The following is a 22,090-nucleotide window of genomic DNA, read 5'->3' as shown; positions in this document are numbered from 1 at the left end:
CATCATTTCCATGATTGGAAACCTCTGCTATGAAGATCTTGGTTGAGTTAGTGTTCAATTCAGAGCTGCTTTATTCCTGGAGAACCCAACAACAAATAAAAAATAAAAATTTAAAACAATGGAAAAACACAGAGGGCCAAATTTGACCCCATGCGTCTCCATCTCCATCCGTCCTACATCATTCTTCTACAACCTTGCGTGTGCCACATTGGCGTTCAGCTGCACATGAAGGTCGATGCTCCTTCTTCTGGAGGTCTGATGCTTTCTGTTCTGAACTCACTGGGCGGATTCTAGTTTTATCGTTTCAAACAGCACTTTCAGCTCCATGATCAGATAAATGATCTCCTGTAGCTGCACTGACGTTACGTCTGCAAACAGCTAAAACTGCAGCAGAGAATTCCTTTTTTTTAAAAACCACGAAGACTCCTCTCTGGAACTTCGTCAAGCTGTCACACGAAAAAAGTTTTCAACCATTTCTCTCCGCAGGTACCGACGGTTTAATGGCCAGGAGAGCTCCGCGTCCGCTGGACGGAACATGTTTAGTGAGGTGCATCAAACGCCCACGTGTGCCCCCGCCACGTTGAGATTATTCATCAGGTTCTGTTTTTAGACGCAGACAGATTCGGGAGGGGTGAGGCGCGGAAGATGGACAGAGGGAGGGACTGCATCGCCATAGAAACCGCCCCGTCTGCTCGGAGAAGCGGCAGAAGGAGGTGACCGCTGAAGTGGTGGGATTGATCGGGTCTCGCAGCTGTTGGATCGGATCCCGCCTGCTTGTTGGGGGGGCGGCAGATGGACGGAGAACCACATGGACGGAAAGGCGCGGCTGGAACAGGTAGACTGGAGCGACAGGCATTTATGACTTTGATGTGCACTCATCAGTCAGTTCTGGAAATAGCTTCGTAACTGCTCTTAAAGCAAACAGACACAGAGGAAAAACCATGGGGCTGCTGTGTTTGCCATGCTCTCTGAGGATGAGCTGCAGGTCAACAGTCTGTCTGTCATCTGAAAACTTTCAGAAAACCTAAGACTGGCAGGAAAACCAACAATGTGGGGCGAGGAAGACCTTAGTCAGCTGCAGGTCTGAGAGCTCATGGAGTCCCTGATGACTGTGTGTGGCTCATGTCCGCTCAAACGCTGCGGGTTTTGATGGGTTCACTCGCCTTAGGTGGGGGGAGCGTGTTGGTGGTCCTGTCCCGCTTTGCTCCCGATGTCAGCTGTCGTGTCTCCACTCGTCTCCCTGCCGACAGCAAAGATGGAGGGATGACAGTTAAAAAGGAGAGGAAAAGTGCAGCTTCACTGAAAAAAGAAAATAGTTTATCCAACTTAAATGAATCCCTTCATCTGGTAACACGTAGTTGAAATGAGTTTATTCACTGCTTTTGTCTGTCCAACTATCCGTAATTTATTTTGTTTATACCACTCAAGTTAACATATTTATCTAACTAAATATCATAATAATCCAACTCAATTTAATGTTGATCTAACTTTGATTATCATGTTTTTCCAGCTTAATTTATAGTTTTTCTTGAGCTCACATATGTCAAAGTTCGTCTTATTCTACATTATTTGACTAAATGACCCACTAACGTTTCACACTGTGGGGCCAGAGAGAAAAAAAAACTCTTAATCAATTATTAAAGATGGTTAAAATTATTGATTTCTAATTATATTAATTTACTGGTTCCAAAAATTCAGGTTTTGTTGTGTTTATTTTCTGATAGTGTTCATTTATAATCAAACATGATTTTTCTAATGAAATTAATCTGAATATATTTTAGATAACTGATCTGTATGTGGGATGTTATTATACAAGATAGTTACAAAATCACATTGTCATGCGATTTATTGATACTTAAGCAAATGTAATGACCTGAAACTGTGTTGGTAAGGCATTGATGTCAGATGAAAATTTATTAACCGGATAATTATGTAATAAAATGGTTACGGTAGAACAGGTGTGGGATTACATAAATTTGCTTCCTTCCACTCCCTTTCAAGCAATCTTTGATTTAATGTCTAATTATACTAACTTTGATACGTCTTTGAATGAATGAATGAATGAATGCTTATTTTGTTGTTTTCTGCATTATTCCTTGATTGCTTGAAAGAAACCATTTCAAATCAAATCAAATCAAGTTTAGTTATCATCCTCTCTCATGGTGCAGAAAGACATACACATAACAGGATCAAATAACTCGGCAAAACAGAGTAAAACAGCTAAACAACAAAACACGCAGACAAAAACACACTTTTAAACCCCAATCCGTCCAGACAGGCAAAAGGAATGGTATCCCACAATTCCTCGCGCTGCCAGATCTGACAGCAGGCCCATTCATATATTTCAATATATTATATATATATTCTAAGAGCAAAATTCAGACAAAATAAACAAACTCAAAGGAATTCATGTTTTACAAAACACTTGTTCACACTGGACTGTTGCTAAGCGACGCTAGCGCACGCACCTACAGTCGGAAGAGAGTTGCAGCGAAATGTCGAAGCAAATCGCGATACCAGACGTGGAGTCTTATAATTCCTGCTGGACACAAAACCTCAGTTATTAATTTCTCCTTTATGATCAATTTTCAGACGGTTGGTACTTCCGTGAATGAAAGTGGACACCATACATTAGTCACTACCAAATCTGAGTCCCTAAATGGGTCAAAGTTCAACCGGTTTAACGTTCAATGCGCGTTCAATGGCCGTGTGTTTTGCACATAGAGCCTGAAAATGGAATTAAGAACCCTGAGAGCGAGAGATTTGAACGCAGAAGCACGAAATGCGCTTATGTGTGCGTTGACATCGACTTTTCCATTGACAGTGGCTACTTGAACACACGTTACTGAGGCCGGCGTGAACGTGCCTTAGGTGGAATGTTGCCGGTTCAAACACTTTTATGACAGCAAATAACAAATAAAGGAACCTCTGTAAACAGCTAATCATCTTCATGCTAGCTGAAAATCCGATGTTTGATGGGTTGTCCAGGCTCGTGGAGCGTCATAAAGTTAGCACAGGTGTGTTTTGGGGTTCCCTTGAGGCTAGTGTAGCCCCTCAAGGGGACATCGTAAAAAAGGAATGTATTTGTAAAGATAATGTACGTTACAGGCACTTGTGACGTGCAGGTGATGCTGTTGTGTGATGCCCTTATGCCACACTCTTTGTCATGAAGCCCGTGAATAAAAATACTAAAAAATACTTTAGTTTTTCCTCATTTCTATCAGTCAGGCTGCACATATGGAGCATGCATGAGGTGTGCACTTATCCCGTGAACAGCGCTAACGGGCCAGATTTTGGGCGGGGGCTGCAAAAAAGGAAAAATTCATGTGTGGCGCCTGCATCTTACCTAGTTCACCCTTAGTTATCCTTATGTGTTGTCTAAGTGTTCTCTGCGACGTGTCGCTTGCAGCATGCCCATAGAACAAAAATGTGCATGAACATTTTGGCTCTACAGGCTTATCGAATAGTCTACGACCTTAAAATTTCCTGCGGGCCACCTGCGTCCCCCCCCCCCCCCCCCCCCCCCCCCCCCCCGGCACACATTAGCCCATTTTACCCCCTACCTGTACCCACCTGTAAGGACAGTTGTGACAAAGGAATCACCTTGCAGACTGTTCATATGTTTAAAATCTACTTTTTACATCCGTGTCAGAATCAAATGAATATAAACATTAAGGAAGTGCAGCATTATTGTACATTAAAGGGAAATTGACACTTTAGATTGTTCACATGTGATGCTCATTATACATACAAGCAACATTTCTCTACAACACGTGTTGTTAGACATTTATTGGTTGAATGCTGTAAAGCATTCAACCCTTTGTTTTCCTGTTTCTCTTTATTTATTGGTTGAATGCTGTAAAGCATTCAACCCTTTGTTTTCCTGTTTCTCTTTATTTATTATTATTATAGTATCTTCCGCCGTTTTTTGGCGTTTAACTACTTCTACAATTTTTAACCTATTTTAACCATTCTACTTTTAAAATGTTCAGCTCTTTCATCTCATTCCTGCTATGACTTTTGGTTTTTCAAATCCTTTTACTTTTTAAGATATTCCAGGTTTTCCAGGAATTTTTGCTCCATTGAAATACATGGAGAATTTTTCGTTCAGAAGTTCACAGTTAAACTCCTTCTACAATTTTTCACCTATTTTAACCGTTCGACTATGAAAATGTTCAGCTCTTTCATCTTATTCTAGCTATGACATTTTGGTCCTTCAAATCTTTGAACTTTTCCAGATATTCCCGGATATTCCCAGATTTTCCAATCTTTTTGCTCCATTGGCCACACCTTTGCTTCTTTAAACAATTGTAACTTTAACATTCTTTTGGCTAGAGACACCGTTCAAATATTGAAATGTTCACAAGGTTTTGGACTTCAACATAAGGTTCAAAATTATTATGGGATGGCAACACCACCTACAGTTTGGCGGCCATTTTGTGCCAAAATGTGAGGCAATTTTAAACTTCTTCAAACTTTCACCTATTTTTACCATTCTACTATTACAATGTTCAACCCTTTCATCTTATTCCTTTCAGCTATGACTTTTGTCCTTCAAATCTTTGAACTTTTCAAGATATTCCAAGATTTTCCAGGATTTTTGCTCCATTAAAATGCATAGGGAATTCTTGTGCTTAACCTCTTTTACAGGTTTTTACTTTTTTTAACCATTTTACTTTTAAAATGTTGATCTCTTTCAGCTCAGTTCAGCCATTTATTTTACAAATTAAGCTTTCTTTCAGCAATACAGCATTCAACCCTGCATTTTCTTCTGGAAATGCAGCTCCTTCTAGTTATTATTATTATTATTATAGTATCTTCCGCCGTTTTTTGGCGTTTAACTACTTCTACAATTTTTAACCTATTTTAACCATTCTACTTTTAAAATGTTCATCTCTTTCATCTTATTTCTGCTATGACTTTTGGTTTTTCAAATCCTTTTACTTTTTAAGATATTCCAGGTTTTCCGGGAATTTTTGCTCCATTGAAATACATGGAGAATTTTTCGTTCAGAAGTTCACAGTTAAACTCCTTCTACAATTTTTCACCTATTTTAACCGTTCGACTATGAAAATGTTCAGCTCTTTCATCTTATTCTAGCTATGACATTTTGGTCCTTCAAATCCTTGAACTTTTCCAGATATTCCCGGATATTCCCAGATTTTCCAATGTTTTTGCTCCATTGGCCACACCTTTGCTTCTTTAAACAATTGTAACTTTAACATTCTTTTGGCTAGAGACACCGTTCAAATATTGAAATTTTCACAAGGTTTTGGACTTCAACATAAGGTTTAAAAATTATTATGGGATGGCAACACCACCTACAGTTTGGCGGCCATTTTGTGCCAAAATGTGAGGCAATTTTAAACTTCTTCAAACTTTCACCTATTTTTACCATTCTGCTATTACAATGTTCAACCCTTTCATCTTATTCCTTTCAGCTATGACTTTTGGTCCTTCAAATCTTTGAACTTTTCCAGATATTCCCGGATATTCCCAGATTTTCCAATCTTTTTGCTCCATTGGCCACACCTTTGCTTCTTTAAACAATTGTAACTTTAACATTCTTTTGGCTAGAGACACCGTTCAAATATTGAAATGTTCACAAGGTTTTGGACTTCAACATAAAGTTCAAAATTATTATGGGATGGCAACACCACCTACAGTTTGGCGGCCATTTTGTGCCAAAATGTGAGGCAATTTTAAACTTCTTCAAACTTTCACCTATTTTTACCTTTCTACTATTACAATGTTCAACCCTTTCAGCTTATTCCTTTCAGCTACGACTTTTAGTCTTTCAAATCTTTGAACTTTTCAAGATATTCCAAGATTTTCCAGGATTTTCTAAGATTTTTGCTTCATTTAAATACATGGAGAATCCTTGAAAACCTTTGTTGCTTTCAAGCATTATAACTTTAACAAGCTTTCAGCTAGAGGCACCGTTCAAACATTGAAATGCTCACAAGGCTTTGGACTTCAACATACGTTTTGAAATTATTATGGGATGGCAACACAACCTACTGTTTGGTGGGCATTTTTTGACAAAATCTGAAGCAAATGTTGCAATAAACTTCATCCATGGCTGGAACTGAACATATTGAAATTCACTGGATCTGGACATATAAGGAATGTGGGCGTGGTTAGCAAACAAAGCTCGTTGCTAAGGACGTCCAAAAATTTACTTTTTCCGATTCATCTGAAACCGACATTGATTTGTTCCTCATCTCCAGGCGACCCAAACATAAAATGGTTGCTATGGAGATAAAATCAATAGAAAAGCCGCCATTTTGAAAAGAGTGGATTTTCTATCAACTTAGAACATGTAGCTTTTACCAATATGATACTCTCAAACAACGTGTTTTTTGGAGTCAGTTGATGATGCTGATTCCAATGCTAGTACTTTTAGCCATTTTAGCAACATCTTCAAATTTTTAACAATTAAGCCATTTTTTCAACAATTTCAGCTTTCATGCTTAAGTCCTACAAATTTTGACCTATTTCAGCCATTCTACTATTACAATGTTCAAATTTTTCAGCTTATTCCTGCTAGGACTTTTGCACCTTTAACTTTTCATTGTTCTTCTAGTACAGTTCAGCCATTTCTTCAGCTAATTCAGCTTTCATTCAGCAGTACAGCATTCAACCCTGCATTTTCTTCTGGAAATGCAGCTCCTTCTAGTTCTTGACTGTAGTGCATGAGGGACATATTCCTGGTGTTTACTGCCAAACGTAAATCTGCGACATATTTTGTTGGCCGGCATTTGAAGACAGGCAGAGCCTTTCTGACGCTGTGTCACTGTTGGATCTGCCGTCATCACCTAACACCAACACAAACACACAGCCACTGCCTGAGTGCTCATCTTAATATGCAGGCCTGCAGCTGACCAGAGCTGCAGGTTAACCTCAGTAAATCCTGTCAGGCTGTTTTGATGCTCCCCGTTAGTTTCCTGCAAATTAATTGTTGTGAGGTACAGTCGGTCCACTGGAGGCGTGGCCAGTGTACAGAGGGAGGAAAGGAGAGACCTTTGGGGTAGAGTGGTTACTTATTGCTGGGTTAATGGGGTGAGAAGGGGCTGAATCAGCAGAGGACTCTTGTACACAGGAAGGCAAACAAGCCTTATGAATCAGCAGCCTGCAACAGGAGGTCAAACATATTGTGCAAAGATGGCAGACAGCCTTCAAAGGAGAGGGGGGGAGGGGCTGGAGAGTCCTGGATCTTTCCATTCCATCCATTGAAATCAGCTACATTTATCCATCCAGTGGTGGTGGTGCCCAGGTGTGCTCAGAAGAGCCAGGTTTCCATCTGACGGGTCATTCATCATTCACGGAGACACGCCGAGACGAGAAAACCAGATTATTCGACTTTTACATCCAATTACATGAATGGCGTGTTCTCTCCCGTTGCAGTTTGTATTGCATACAAACACTGATCACTTCCTAGAATGAGTCATACGCCAATGGGAGTACCAGGACACCAGGAGACAGGTGTCCTGGTGAAGGATAGCATACATGTGGAGAATACATGAAGAGGAAGCAGGAATCAAATTACTTTACCTTCCAGTGGAAGAACAGCCTGTCCCTCATTTCAATGACAGTCAGCATTTATTGTTTTTAGCGTCTATGAAAACGACAAACGTACTAATAGTGACAATAAAAAAGTCTTAAAGGAAGCGCTGGTGTGTCTTGCAGTTCCCTTCAGGCTTGTGCAACCATCTTATGGAATTACATGAAAAATGGAACACTCCATTTTTCATGTAATTCCATAAGATGGTTGTGGTTGTGCGTGAGGAAAGTGTATCATGGAGTGTTTTAAGGATAATGTAAGTTACACGCACTCACGGCGTACAGGTGATGGTATTTGTAACCGTCAGTCCACCACTTATCACTTGAACGGCATTAACGGACTCCTTACACAGTGTGCAGTTTTCGTTGGAATGAAAAATCTGTATGACGTGACTGCGTCTCACCTAGTTCCCCCTTAATTTACACTTGTGTTCACTACAGGTTCACAGGGTGGTCTACAGTCTTAAAATTTCCTGCAGCAGACTGAATCCACCTACATTCAGGACCATAAATATTTGGACAGAGACACATTTTTTCTAATTTAGTTTCTGTACATTACCACAGTGAATTTAAAAAAAAACAACTCAGATGCCTTGAAGTGCAGATTTCAGCTTTTACTCCATGGGTTGAACAAAAACACTTCATAAAAATGGGAAAACTTAAAGCACTTTTTTTAACACAATCCCTTCATTTCATGGGCTCATAAGTCATTTGAAAAAGGAAATAACTGAAAACAAAATGTTAATTACTAATATTTGGTTGAAAAGCCTTTGTTGGCAATGACAGCCTGAAGTCTTGAAGTCATGGACATCCCCAGATGCTGGGTTTTCTTCTTCTGAATGCTCTGCCAGGCCTTTACTGCAGCGGCTTTCAGTTGCTGTTTGTTTTTGGGCCTTTCTGTCTGAAGTTTAGTTTTCAACAAGTGAAATGCTGCTCAATGGGGTTAAGATCAGGTGACTGACTGGCCATTCAAGAATATTCCACTTCTTTGCTTTAATAAACTCCTGAGTTGCTTTGGCTGTATGTTTTGGGTCGTTGTCCATCTGTATTATGAAACGCCGCCCAATCAGTTTGGCTGCATTCACCTGCATCTGCGCAGACAGTCTGTCTCTGAACACCTCAGAATTCATTGGGCTGCTTCTGTCCTGTGTCACGTCATCAATAAACACTAGTGTTCCAGTGCCACTAGCAGCCATGCACGCCCAGACTATCACACTGCCTCCACCGTGTTTTACTGATGATTTAGTGTGCTTTGGATCAGGAGCTTCTCCACGCCCTCTCCATACTTTTCTCTTGCCATCATTCTGTTAGAGGTTGATTTTGGTTTCATCTGTCCAAAGAATGTTTTTCCAGAACTGTGCTGGCTTTTTTAGATGCTTTTTAGCAAAGTCCAATCTAGCCTTCCTATTCTTGAGGCTTATGTGTGGCTTGCATCTTGCAGTGTACCCTCTGTATCTACTTACCTGAAGTCTTCTTTTGATGGTAGACTTGGATATTGTTATGCCTACCTACTGGAGAGTGTTGTTCACTTGGTTGGCTGTAGTGAACGGGTTCCTCTTCACCATGGAAATGATTCTGCCATCATCCACCACTGTTGTCTTCCGTGGACGTCCAGGTCTTTTTGCATTGCTGAGTTCACCAGTGCTTTCTTTCTTTCACAGGATGTACCACACTTTTGATTTTGCCACTCCTAATACTGTAGCAATTTCTCGCATGTTTTTTTCTGTTTTCTCAGCTTAATGATGACTCCTGTCACCTGCATGGAGAGCTCCTTTGACCGCATGTTGTCTGTTCACAGCAAAAACTTCAAAATGCAAGCACGAGTCCTCTAATCAACTCCAGGCCTTTTATCTGCTTCACTCATAATGACATACCAAGGGAATTGCCCACACCTGCCCATGAAATAGCATGGAAGTCAATTACTTACGAGCCCATGAAATGAAGGGATTGTGTTTGTAAAATGCTTTAGTTTTTCACATTTTTATGCAATCTTTTTGTTCAACCCATGGAATAAAAGCTGAAAGTCTGCACTTCAATGGCATCTGAGTTGCTTTATTTAAAATTCACTGTGGTAATGTACAGAAACTAAATTAGAAAAATGTATCTCTGTCCAAATATTTATGGTCCTGACTGTATAAGGACAGTTGCAGTTGGGACTACGCCTTCAGATGTTTGCAGTTCAGAATAGGAGCATTGAATTTCCCTCAAAGAAGCATTTCTTTTTTTGCATTGCCATATTTTAGATGATGAGAGATTGATCCACATCCCTAGGAATGATGTTACACCAATCAAATGAAAAAATCTTGAGAATAAGTCACGCGACAAAACAGTTATTTATTTACTAAGTCTACATGGTACCTCCATCTAAGTGGTGCCTGCTGGGGACAAAGAGAGTTGGAATAGTGAGGGACTGAGAAGTCCTCTGGCAGTTTGTTTAGGATTTCCCACCATAAATTGCACAGAAACATGTCAGCTGGTTTTGTTCTGTCACGCATGAGTGGTGCACACAAAGATGAAGGTCTGGGACGGAGATTTTAATTGAATTTAGGATTTAAATTTTAAATTAAAAATTAACTTTGTTGTTCAAAGAATGACAACAGTTCCTCTCTTCTTCCTCTACTCTTCAGTAGTTGCAAATGTCTAAACAAACAAAATTTCCATCCCTATGACATTTTCATTACAATTTGGGGACTTGAGATTTGACAACTTGCAGAATATATAATGCTCCTTCCTCTCATCCATCCATCCATCCATCCCTTTCGAGGTCAAAGGGCTGCCGGGGCCTCTCCCACCTGGATACTGTTAGGCGGGGTAAACCCCGGACAAAGCCATCATTCCTCACAATGAAAGTTTGATAACAAAGTTCCTCCATCGGATCCCTTTTGTCTCCTGCCTCAGACTTCTAGCCATTTTAAATATTAAGTGTCATGACAGAAATCTCCTAGAAAATGACTTTTCAGTTTATTATTGCTGTCTGTAATGGCTGACATGCAGCGGAACGTGTCATCAGCTGTTATCAGCCATTGCTTTGTTAGGCTTCTTTGAGTTTTATTTTTTCAGGGCAGTATAGGCTAGTCGGCACACCCTCAATGTGAAAGCAGGAACCTGCAAATGAACCACATTTCATCTAGTGTTTTAACCCTTGTGCTATCCTAGGCACTTTAACATTGGGAGTTGGCTCATCTAGACCCACTAGACAGTGTGCTGAACCTTTTTTCTTTAATGATTTGTGATCTTCACTGGTGTCCATGGATTACATGAAATCTTTCCACCTTTATCCACCTTTGTCATGGTAGGGAGAACACGTCAATGTAAGGGGGGGGGGGGGTCATCTAAGATAGCACAAGGGTTAACGTAGGAAAAGGAAACGATAAACAAATGCAAATGAGCAAAACTCTCCGAGAAGCAAACAGAAACAAATGGATCATTCCAAACGTTCACAGTCGGAATCCTGTAAATGTAGATGTCTTGCACAGAAAACAAAGAGGAGCATAATAAACGTGGAAACAGATATGTCAGCTGGCAGATGACATCACACTGTACATCAGAATGAGTCACATAGTTGTTCTTTGATCACTGTTTTTTAAAGGTTGGATGATTGTCACTGTTGCAGATGCAAACTTACAGTATGAATCGTGTGTCCCTCTAATCGACGGTACCGTTCCACTAAGTTTTGTTCTGCACCAAAGTATGTTACAATCTCACTATAGTAGCACTTTATATTTTTCAATTTTAATATGTATGTATAAAATCATTAGACTTTAGGTGAGCCAACACGTTTAAAACTTTAAATCCAAAGCCCAGATCAAAAACATCTGCTATTTGTCCAAATCTAGAATAATCATCTAAACGTATGTTAACTAGACTTTTCGGTGTGTTTCTAAATGAAAACCTGATGGGTTTCAAAAAACTCACAATGTAAAAGCAGCAGTATAACAGGGAGGTTCAAGATACCACCATTTAAGAAATAGAACCAAATCAATTCTCTCTACGTTGACTCAAGTTAGGTCGGGATTCGCTTTTTACTCCTGAATCTCAACAGTAAATAGTGCAGGACTGTTCAATGCTCTGGATCTGAATGCGCCACGCTCACTACTTTTTTTTTTAATATGCCAAATATAATGCAGCTGATTTGCCAAAAGAAAAACCTTATAAATATTAACATTTAATATTTTTTTGATCCATTGTGTTCAAATGAAGAAATTTAGGATTAGAAAAAGAAAATTAATGTACATACATCTTTTTAAATAAATCATTCAAACCCAAGGGATTGTGGTCCATATATCAAAGTTTTGGATATGGACCTCAAGAAAACCAACAGGCTGAAGCACAAACGGTTTATTAATTTATTAATTTATTAATTTATTTATTTATTCTTGTTATAAAATCCAAACAGAATCTGTAACAAAATTGAACAACAATAGTAACCTTTGAATGCTGTTCCTTAATGGTGTTATTAATACCAATCTGTCCTACAATGCCATGTTATTGTAATGCTGGCATTTGAAGAAACGTCTCTGAGGTCAGCACCAATTAACTGTTCTGTGTGTTTCTATTTTTAGGTTACAATTCATTCAGGAACAAGAACCTCGCTATCCAAGACACCATTGGGATGCAAGAATGAAAGAGAAAAACTATACTGGCTTTCCTAGGATATGAACGACAGCTGAATTCCCACCCTCAAATAAGAACAACTTTGTACCACAAAATGTCATCCAGAGGTGGAGATTCCACAAACATTAGTGCGGCCGTAATTCAAGATGTCCTCAGTTCTCCCTATTCTACTTACTCCTCCACCCATTCAACCTCATCTTGCAGCATTGATGAGTCCTACAAATACATTTTCCTCCCTATTTGTTACTCTTTCACATTCATCTTCAGTATCACACTCAACTCTGTTGTCCTCTATCGCTCCTTCCGGACCAAGCGCTGGAACACCTCTTTGATATACATGGTCAACCTGGCCTCTACGGACTTCATGTACGGTTTATCTCTGCCATTCCTCATAGCCAGTTATATCATGCAAGACCGTTGGATTTTTGGGGACTTCATGTGCCGCCTGGTCCGCTTTCTCTTCTACTTCAACCTCTACTGCTCCATCTTCTTCCTCACTTGCATCTCTGTGCACAGATACCTGGGGATTTGCCACCCAATGAAAGTGATCTCCCTGGAGACCAAGAAAACTGTCAAGTACACTTGTGTCCTGGTTTGGATTGTGGTATTTGCTCTGACCTGTCCAATCTTCCGGTTTGCTCAGACTGGTTGTGTGACAAGGTTAGCAGGACTTGGAAGCAACACAAGTGCAAGTGCTAACAAATCAAACTCTAACATATCATTGGTGAATAGTAATACAAGCTGTGATACCTTAAGTGTAGTCATTGAGCAATACCAGAACTGTTGGGATGATGCCATAGATAAGGAGTTTCCAGTGTATGTACCCTATGGAATTATCCTGCATTTGCTTGGCTTCTTTGTACCTTTTTCCATAATTGCATGGTGCTACTCACATGTGGTTCTGACTATATTTAGAACTCTCCATTCTCGACCCTCATCACGTCGAGGTCCAAGAGCTGGAGCCCAAGAAGACGTGGAAAGACGGGGTAGAATGAGCTCTGCAAAAGTTGGACATCGAAGTAATGGGTTATTGAGGGCCGTAGGAAGGGAGGATGGGTTTTCTGTTTTTCTTGGTGCTCATTCTCCTTATGCCAATCGCAGGCGGAAATCTATCAGGACCATCATTGCCATCACCCTGCTCTTTGCTCTGTGTTTTTTCCCCTTCCATGTCACAAGAACCATCGTTCTACTTCTAAAAGTATCTAGGAGGGTCCCATGCCACACAATGACAACGGTGTCAATCTGCTACAAGATCACAAGGCCTTTGGCTTCATTTAATGCCTGGCTCAATGCTCTGCTTTATTTTCTGACCAAAGACAAGATGGGAAATCACTGCTGCCAAGCGGCAAACACCACAAGTCAACAACGGGAGGGACTGCTTCTGCCTCTAAGAATCATGGACAGAGCAGAGGCTCTGGAAGAAGAAAGAGCAAAGAACCAGAGGAACAAGGAGCAGAATAAACCATGTCACAGTCCAATATACACAAACACAGCCAAAATCAAATATGTGGTGGAGAACAGATAGAGATAGAATTATCAGTCACAAACTGACATTAGAACAGAAAGCTTGTCTGCAAAATACCTTCATGATGAAACTCTGTTAACTCTTCATACAGCAAGTTTGTTTTCATAAATTCTGAATAACATCTGAAAGAGCTTTTGTGTTTTTGTGTCGATAAGGTGTACCAGTTTAGTTAACTGTTGTCCATTTATTTGTATGTTGCCTTCCCCTCCACTCAAAGTCCTGTATACCTGATTCAGAAATTTCCTTTCTGACATTTAGCATTTTATGAAAATGTGTAAAAATTTTAAGGCGTGTATAAAATGCAGAACTAATGTGTTTCAAAGTGTCATTTTGATTCCTGAAACTTTCATGTCAACATGGTTACAAGGCAAACAAATAGGCCCCGTATTTATTTGAAAATCACACAAATACAACAAAAGTTGTTTTTGAAAATAAAGCTTAGTTTTAAAACTCTGAAAGCTCAAAAGCATCACCTGGAAGAACAATGAAGACACAGGATTTACTCGAGAGCCTTCTTGAGAGTCTGAAGTGAGAAAGGTTTTTCTTATGCAGGGTAGCAAGAGTTCATTTATATCTCCTCAGCCCCAATGTTGAAGTTCTTTCAATCCATTCATTTGATATTTGTCAAACCTTTGAGGTCTGGACATGGTAAATGGCGTATACTTATATAGCGCTTTTTGCTCAAGGCCCAAGGTGCTATACAGTCACAGTCCCATGCACACACACATATTCACACACTGATGGTGGTTCTGCTGCTGAGTTTTGGCGCCAACCTATAACCACCAACAGCAATGTGGGGTTCAGTGTCCTGCCAAACGACACTTTGGCACATGGGCGGGCAGGGTGGGAATCGAGCCTGAAATCTTCCAATCGGTGGGTGGCTGCCAATGATCCCCACACACACACACACACTCAAAACAACAAACTAGTGTATTGTGTTGGTAAATGCAGAGTGCAAATAAAAATTGGGTGAGGGCACTGGTCTTCCCAATCAGACCTGATCTGACAATTGTCTCTATGTATTTACTTTTCTTTCTCTAATCAGAAACAGCTCAAAGAGTCTCCTTCCTCCTCACCTTAATGCATTTATAGTTTTTCTTTTCTTCCAAAGGAGTTTTCTATTGACACCATGATGTCACCATACCATTGTATTTTTGCCATTCTGTTACAATGCATAATGCACACAAGCCTCGTTTCCTCTGAGCAGTACGGTCCGGTTCAGTTTAGAATGGTCCAGACAACTCAGGTGAGCGTTTCCACTCAAAGTTTGACAGCAACAAGGTCAAGGGGTGAAACCAACAATGACAACAACAATGGAGGTCATCCAGCTGCTCAATTTTTCTGCTTGGCTTTTCGTAGATACAAAGCATTTAATGTAGTTTGATAGAAGATTGTGGGCGGCAAAGAGCAATACAGCTGCTTTCTTGGCGCTTTTTTTTTTGTCGTAATGACCTTCAACCAATCAACGGGTTTCAACATTAGTTCCACCCTTACCTCTCTGTTCCATTTTTTTTTTTGTAGTACCACAACCAATTGGGGCCCAAGAATGCTAAAATTCGATCTGACCTATAAGGTCAATGTTATAATGGAAATGCTTAAAATAACGGACTGGTCTGGACAGGATCGTACAGTACTGCTTAGTGGAAAGAAGACCATACAGACTCCTGAGGATCCAATGTCGGTGTATGGCTTTTTGTCAACTGTAAATCTTTCTGGCTGGTATGAAATCTCCTTTTCTTTTCAAAGATTAGAATGTGAGAAGAAATGTCTCCTTTCTTGCAGAGTGTGAAACAGCATTAAATCTTTCCAGGGTTAAATTGGTAATGCAAGGAAATGTTTTTGTGTGACCGATAAGAAGCGATTATAAAAGAACAACTTAATATGAGTTCTTAAATTATTTTTTATCAGACACGGTTTCTGTTTGTCAACAACCTTACATGTTTCAGTGGAATTCCTTCCACCTTCGTCAGGGTCGTCATCAGGTGGCAGTGTGTGACGTCTTTAAAAACAGATGATTGTGACTGAGGCGGAGTCACCTGTCAGACTTTGTCAAGTGACTCCGCCCCTTGATGTCTGTTTTTTGCTGGAGGATGTTGCTCCATGTATGAGAGAGCAGGAAGGCCCCCTCATCCCGGTTCATGGAGATGTGGGCTCGCTTTCGGATCTCCACCTGTTACTGTCCATGATCCAGATACGGCGTCTGTCGTCTTCAGTGCGGAGGACTTTGGCCTTTTCCCAGTCTATGATGTTGACTGGAACAAAAACCGGACATTAAGGGGCGGAGTCACTTGTCAGAGTCTGACAAAGTCCCTCTCAGTCACAACCATCTGTTTGTTTTCAACATTACATGGCAGTGTGATGCCTACAGGAAGCTCAGGAGCAGCTTGAAACACAATGCCTCCCTCTTGCATATAGATTTTAGAGAAAATTACTCGTGCAAGTACAGTGAAGAAATACAATCTGTGAATTTTGGAGGTTCACATAAGCAGGCCAGTCTGCACACTGGAGTGCTCTACATCCCTGGTGAACAAGCACCACACATCTTCTGCTCCATATCAACCTCCAGAAGACACGACCCTGTCGCCATCTGGGCCCACCTTGATTCAGTTCTGAAGATACTGAGAGAACGTTACCCACAAGTTGGCATACATCATTTTTTCTGTGAAGGGCCAGCAACACAGCATCGACAAAAAGGACATTTCTTCTATCTCTCAACAGAACCCTACAAGTATGGGTTCAAACAATTAACATGGAATTTCTTAGAGGCTAGTTATGTCAAGGGTGCACCACATGGTGTGGATGGAGCCCTCAAGAGGTCAGCAGACCGGATTGTAGCCCATGGAGGAGACATTCCTGATGCCCAGAGCTTGTATGAAAAGCTGAAAAGCCTGGAGACATCTGTTGAGCTGTTCTATGTCCCAGAGAGGGATTTTGAAGCCAAGACTGAGGTACCTGCAATAGCTGCCATAAAAGACTGCTTGGAGATATGTCTCACTGATATTGTTTTTTTTTTTCTCAAACCAATCATTCTCCCCTTAAAACGAAAATGTTCTTCTCATTTTATAGTTGAATGTTTGGCTTTTACTTTGCACGTTGATGCTCAGAGGTTATCTCAATAATTCCACATTACTGGCTAATTTTTGGTGTTTTGCTACATAAAGGAAGAGTGGATCAAAATTAGTCTGTTCGTCTGATAATTTCACCCTACATGGGAAAGGTACCTCTGGTAGTACTTTTCTTTCATTAATTGCAAAATTAGGTCATTTAACGACTTTTTAGAAATGTGTCCATCCTGTCATTTTCCTACTCAAAGAAAATAAACAGTTTATTTTCACAAGTTAGCAAAACTGTCTGTGTGATTCCTTTATTAATACATATGGGCCAAGTGTTATTGGGTGAACTTTTCACCACTTATCTTTTGTTCTTTATTTAGAAAAGAAAGTGCAATTCTTGCTGATTTTGTGTAGTAACAAATTGTTTGCCCTTATTTCATTACTATCTTAATACTTTTCTTATTAGCTAATACACTGTTTTGACAAAGGGACTAAGTAGCTTTCTGAAAATATACATTTTATATCCATGACCTAATTGCAATGTTTTTAGTCTACTCTGAAATTGTCCATGACAGGGTAGACATTTTTTGCTGTTTATGCCTGCATTGTCTGCTTGCAGTTAATTTATAAAAAGTGTGAGGGCTTGACCACCGTGCATTTCTAACAGCACAGCATCCTCCTAACACAATATGAAGTTAAATGGAAAATCCCATTTTTTTTGGTGGGATGTTGGGAAGTCTCAAAGGCACCTTTTGGTGATATTGACCCAGAAATTAACCAATTTTGAAGAGTAAGGGAAGGGGGAATTGGTTTTTATGCATTGGTCACAGTTCAGTGTTGTTGCATTTTAGCAGCCAAGCAGTTAAACTGGTTGAACTTCAATGACAATCAATGATTGTCCGTTCTGTACTTGTGGAGTGAACAATCTGAACCCGGAAGCCCAAATTTTGGGTTGACGTGCGTTTGCATAGATTTTTCATTGAATGTTGCTGCTTATACACGAGTCGACGCAGCCGGGGGGAACCTAGCTTTAGACTGGTATAGATGAAAGGGAGGGACAGTCTATATTGTCCTGTGTCGTGGCCCTTTGAAGTGATTTTTTATGTTTTTGTGTGTACCACACACATCAAGTCTACACACAGCAGAAATAGAATAATTCACTTTGACAGATGGCGCTTCCATAAAAGTCTGATGCTACGTACACACGGGTATGTCATGAACATTCAAGTTCTTGAACGCAGGTTCTTGAACACACTTTTAGCATTTGGTATTCACTGGACTCTTGCTGCGCGGTACTTACTGCATACACGATACTTACAGTAGGAAGAGGCTTGATGCGAAAAGACAAAGCGGTGCAAATCTGGCAAATCTTGTTCCAGCCTTTTTCTTTCACAGCTCTATACGGATATATAAAAGATGTGGTGTTATGTAAATCTGGCCGGGCACAAATCACAATCCTTCATTTCTCATTCATAATCACTTTTCAAATGGTTGGCACTTCTGTGCTTTGAAAAGGACGCGAATAATTCACCACTATCAAATCTGAGTCCAAGATGGGTTAAAGGTAAACTGGTTTAAATTTCCTCTTGCATTCAATGGATGAAGGTTTTGTACGTGGAACCTGAAAACAGACTTGAAAAACTTGCATCGCGACATGTGAATGCAAGAGTTTTGAACGCAGAATCTGGAATTGCGCATTTACCCGTTTACATTGACTTTTCATTGGAAGGTTTTGCCTTAAAGCGCCTTTCTGAATCCGTTGTGAACATAGCATAAGAAGCAAAAATGGAAAAAGAACAATAATGTTTCAGGTTTTAATCCCAGCTGAACTTTTTTTTTTGATAAAATTCTTCTATGTAGGTGTTCCCTCAATTTAATTGGATGACAGCTGGGACATGTTTCTAAGAGCCAAACAAGGTACAAATATAGCAGTTTTATGATAGAAATTTTAAATTTTTGAATCTTTGGCTTCGTAAAAAAAAGAAGGTTTTAATCAAATACAATTTCAGTTAAAGAAGAGAAAAATCACTTTGTAATCTACATTTTTAAAACAAATACTCCCACGTCTAGACCTGCTAATTAGTGAGTTATATTAAGATAGAGATCTTGCAGGCCTGTTGCAGTCAGTGCATTGACAGCATGCATTTCCTAATGGCGTGCTGTCAGTTAAAACGATGGAAAAGGTCATAAACTCCTTTAAGAAGATAATTCAGACAGAGCATAGAAAAATATGTTGGTTGTTCCAGTCAACTGGATCTAAACTCTAGAGCAAAAGCAAACAAAAACTGAAAGGCTGTAAAAGGGAAATAGTTAGAAGGAAGACATCAAAGACTCAGGAAAGTATAAAAAAAAAACACCATTTAGTGCTTTGGGGAACATAGATAAGACTAAAAGGTGCTATAAAAGTGTAGGATATTTATCATTTATGACCATTACAACTTGTCCATTAGCATTGTGCTTGTTAAACCTTCATATTCAGCAAAAAAGTAGTGAACATGGAATGCTATAAGCCTTTGGTAAATTTAGCCGTAAACTCAAATGAACATACTCTAGATGTGTCTGGTTTAAGTATTCATCAGCTCTAGCTCGAGTGCAGTACCATCCATTTCATCAGGCTATTCAGCTTTTTTCACACAGGGAAATTCAGACTTCAGCAGAGATTGTGTTCTTCAAGCCTGAGAACTCACCTGAACACAGGATCCATCATCTCTGACGTTGATCACAGCACTCTGAACCGTGAAAAAGGAGCCTGAAGAGGGCTGGACATATTATCTGGAAGCTGTAACGACTTGCCAGTTGTAAATGGAATTCAAGACGTGAGTCACTGGAACTTGGTTTTTAAATAAAAATGATAAATGTGGAAAGTATAATCACAAATCTGCTGACAAACACCACAAACAAAAACCACTATCACTTTCTCTGCACTTTGGCCAAACGATAAACTGTTATGTAGAATGGGGCTTGACCCAGAAGCAGGACAGAAACTTTAGTTGGAAGAAATAATGGTCTTTTATTTAGTTCCAGTAGTGGTAGAGGGTCCTGGCTTGAAAGGCACGTGGCTTGGATGGAAGACGAAATGGATGAGCTGCTGAATTTGTGACGATTGAAGAATGGAGCCTTGCTTGGTGTCTCGATGGATGACAGTTGGTGGCCAATGGTGGAGGTGAAGCTGGTGGCAATTCCTGAAGGGGCAAAAGACAGAGATGATAAGCGTGCAAGTAGATATTGGCACTTGGCACAAAACTTGGCATGAGGCTTGGCTTGAGAGCTTAGCATGAGTCAGTACTCTACCTCAGATAGCAGACGGACTGACGCCAGCTGAAGGGTGAGGAATCCAGATAAAGGTTACAGACTGATGAGTTGATGGGTAGAAGGTGCGGAGATCATCCCCCCGTAGGTGTGGAAGGAGACCAGATCCTAACAATAAACACTGTCAGATGCACAGTTCTCATTTTGAAAAACAAACAAACAAAAAAATCCCGATAGATGGATCTTTATCTTTATATCCTCCATCTTCACATTTTCTTTGTCAAAACAGTCTGAACTTTTCTTGGTCTAAGACTGTGAGTTGCACATTTGAATTTTACACAGGCTTTCAGAGTAAGGAATCACCAAAGGTGTTAGGCTTTTTTTGTGTCCAAGTTAATTTAATCTTGTAGATGGCCCATATTGTCTGTTTAAAACCAAACCGTATGTTACACTATTGACCCGAATTGTGCGGAAAGGGAATTGTTGCATCCCTATTGCATGCATTTGCACATGTTGTCATTGAAAATGTCAAACATGTGTTGTGCTAAATCAAAGATATCTAATATTGTTTCATTACATTACACCAGGCTTAGTATAAGCTGACTAAAGTATTTTTCATTATTGTTACCAGCAAATAATGAATTTAAAAAAGCATTTCGCTTTTTTTTAATGTTTTGTGAGACACAACTTATATATCAAATAAAAACGATTTGATATATGAACTGAAATAAGGCTCAGTTGGCTGCGTGCGGGACTGGTGCATGGGATACCAGAGTTCATATTCCCAGAAGGCGTGATGAGCTAAGTCCAGCGTGGGTCCTTCGACAAGACCCTTCACGCTATTTCCTGACTATATAGCCACAAGGGTGCCTGGGTCTGGGTGCCCCTGTGCCTGTCCCTTGCCCAAATAAAAAACAGAGTTGCGTCAAGAAGGGCTTCTGCCGAAAAACTCTCTGCAGAACCACCTGTACGAATCAGTGACTGCTAATTCGCTTTAGCAACCCTTGAGGGGATATGCCGGAAGGTAAACATTATATATTTTACTAAAACATTACTGCGATCCACAAATCTAAGTATGTACTGAATCGTGGTGAAAGAGCATTGTTGTATCTTTAGAATCTAGTATATTCATTTAGGACTTTGTTTTCCAACACATCTAGTTAAGATGCTTCAACACTTGACGAGGCTATAACAAATATCAGACAATCTGTGGAGGAAAATGATGTAGAGCTCACTAGCTGAGCTTCTGAAGAAACACAGTTTGATACATTGCAAATTCTTATTTGTAGTTTTTATTGCCACAAATAACAAAGCTGGAAAGCTTTGTATTTCTAGTCTCTTTATGATGAGTAAATCGTGCAGCATTAGTGCAATGTTTTAACTTCTTCACCACTCTTTCTTAAGGCAAATGTTTTTCTTTGCTTAGCGTATTTCCGCACCAGATCATAAGGCTCACAGTCTTTTTTCACCTTATATTTGTGGTAAATAAGGTGCAACAGTCAGTGATTTTGTCCGTCTTTAAGACTTAACTGCATTCACAGTAACTCTAAAACAGACCAATACCACAAATACAAATGCTACTGTGACTAAGCAAACTCCTGACGGTTAAAAAACAGTTTAACACTGCTAGATGTTACCCACATTGGCATATATCTAAGCTCAGTGGCCTTGTGGTGAGAGTGTCCACCCTGTGACTGGAAGGTCATGGGTTCAAACCCCAGCCGAGTATTACCAAAGACGATGAAAATGGGACCTAACGCCTCCCTGCTTGACACTAAGCATTAAGGGGTTGAATTGGGGGGTTACATTCACTGAGTTTGGCTGTGTCTGCAGAGAACAGACCTAGGATATTGACATATTCTTTATTTTAGTATGACAATAAGGTCATGATTAGTCTGTACACAAGGTTTGGTGACAGTAGCTCACCTAGATATTTTCTATTTCTTCCATTTTAACACTCTTTGGCCAATCACTTTTATACTTCATTTGGTTAGAATTAGAGTTAGAGTATGTGTATTCTTTTAAAAAAAATATTTCTTGTAATGAGTTAATAGTTTGGCTGTTTTGAAAAGAAAAGATCAAAATT

General features: G+C 39.9%; 1 protein-coding gene across 1 annotated transcript; it reads left to right on the top strand.

Moving 5' to 3' along the window:
* The first annotated feature begins 190 nt into the window (after positions 1 to 190).
* On the top strand, positions 191 to 14,703 carry LOC101161094 (P2Y purinoceptor 3). The gene is made up of 2 exons (XM_023966266.1): positions 191 to 835; positions 12,126 to 14,703. The coding sequence occupies exon 2, from the start codon at positions 12,272 to 12,274 to the stop codon at positions 13,700 to 13,702; it is 1,431 nt and encodes a 476-aa protein (XP_023822034.1). The 5' UTR covers positions 191 to 835; positions 12,126 to 12,271; the 3' UTR covers positions 13,703 to 14,703.
* Positions 14,704 to 22,090: the final 7,387 nt, after the last annotated feature.

The sequence above is a fragment of the Oryzias latipes genome, chromosome 18 (genome assembly GCF_002234675.1).
Source record: "Oryzias latipes chromosome 18, ASM223467v1".
Classification (NCBI taxonomy): Eukaryota; Metazoa; Chordata; class Actinopteri; order Beloniformes; family Adrianichthyidae; genus Oryzias; species Oryzias latipes.
The sequence above is the reverse complement of the archived record's forward strand: the minus strand, read 5'-3'. Positions and strand labels throughout refer to the sequence as shown.

Bases quoted from the DNA above. Each gene is read 5' to 3' on its own strand.
- LOC101161094 (XM_023966266.1), top strand. From the start codon at position 12,272: ATGTCATCCAGAGGTGGAGATTCCACAAACATTAGTGCGGCCGTAATT.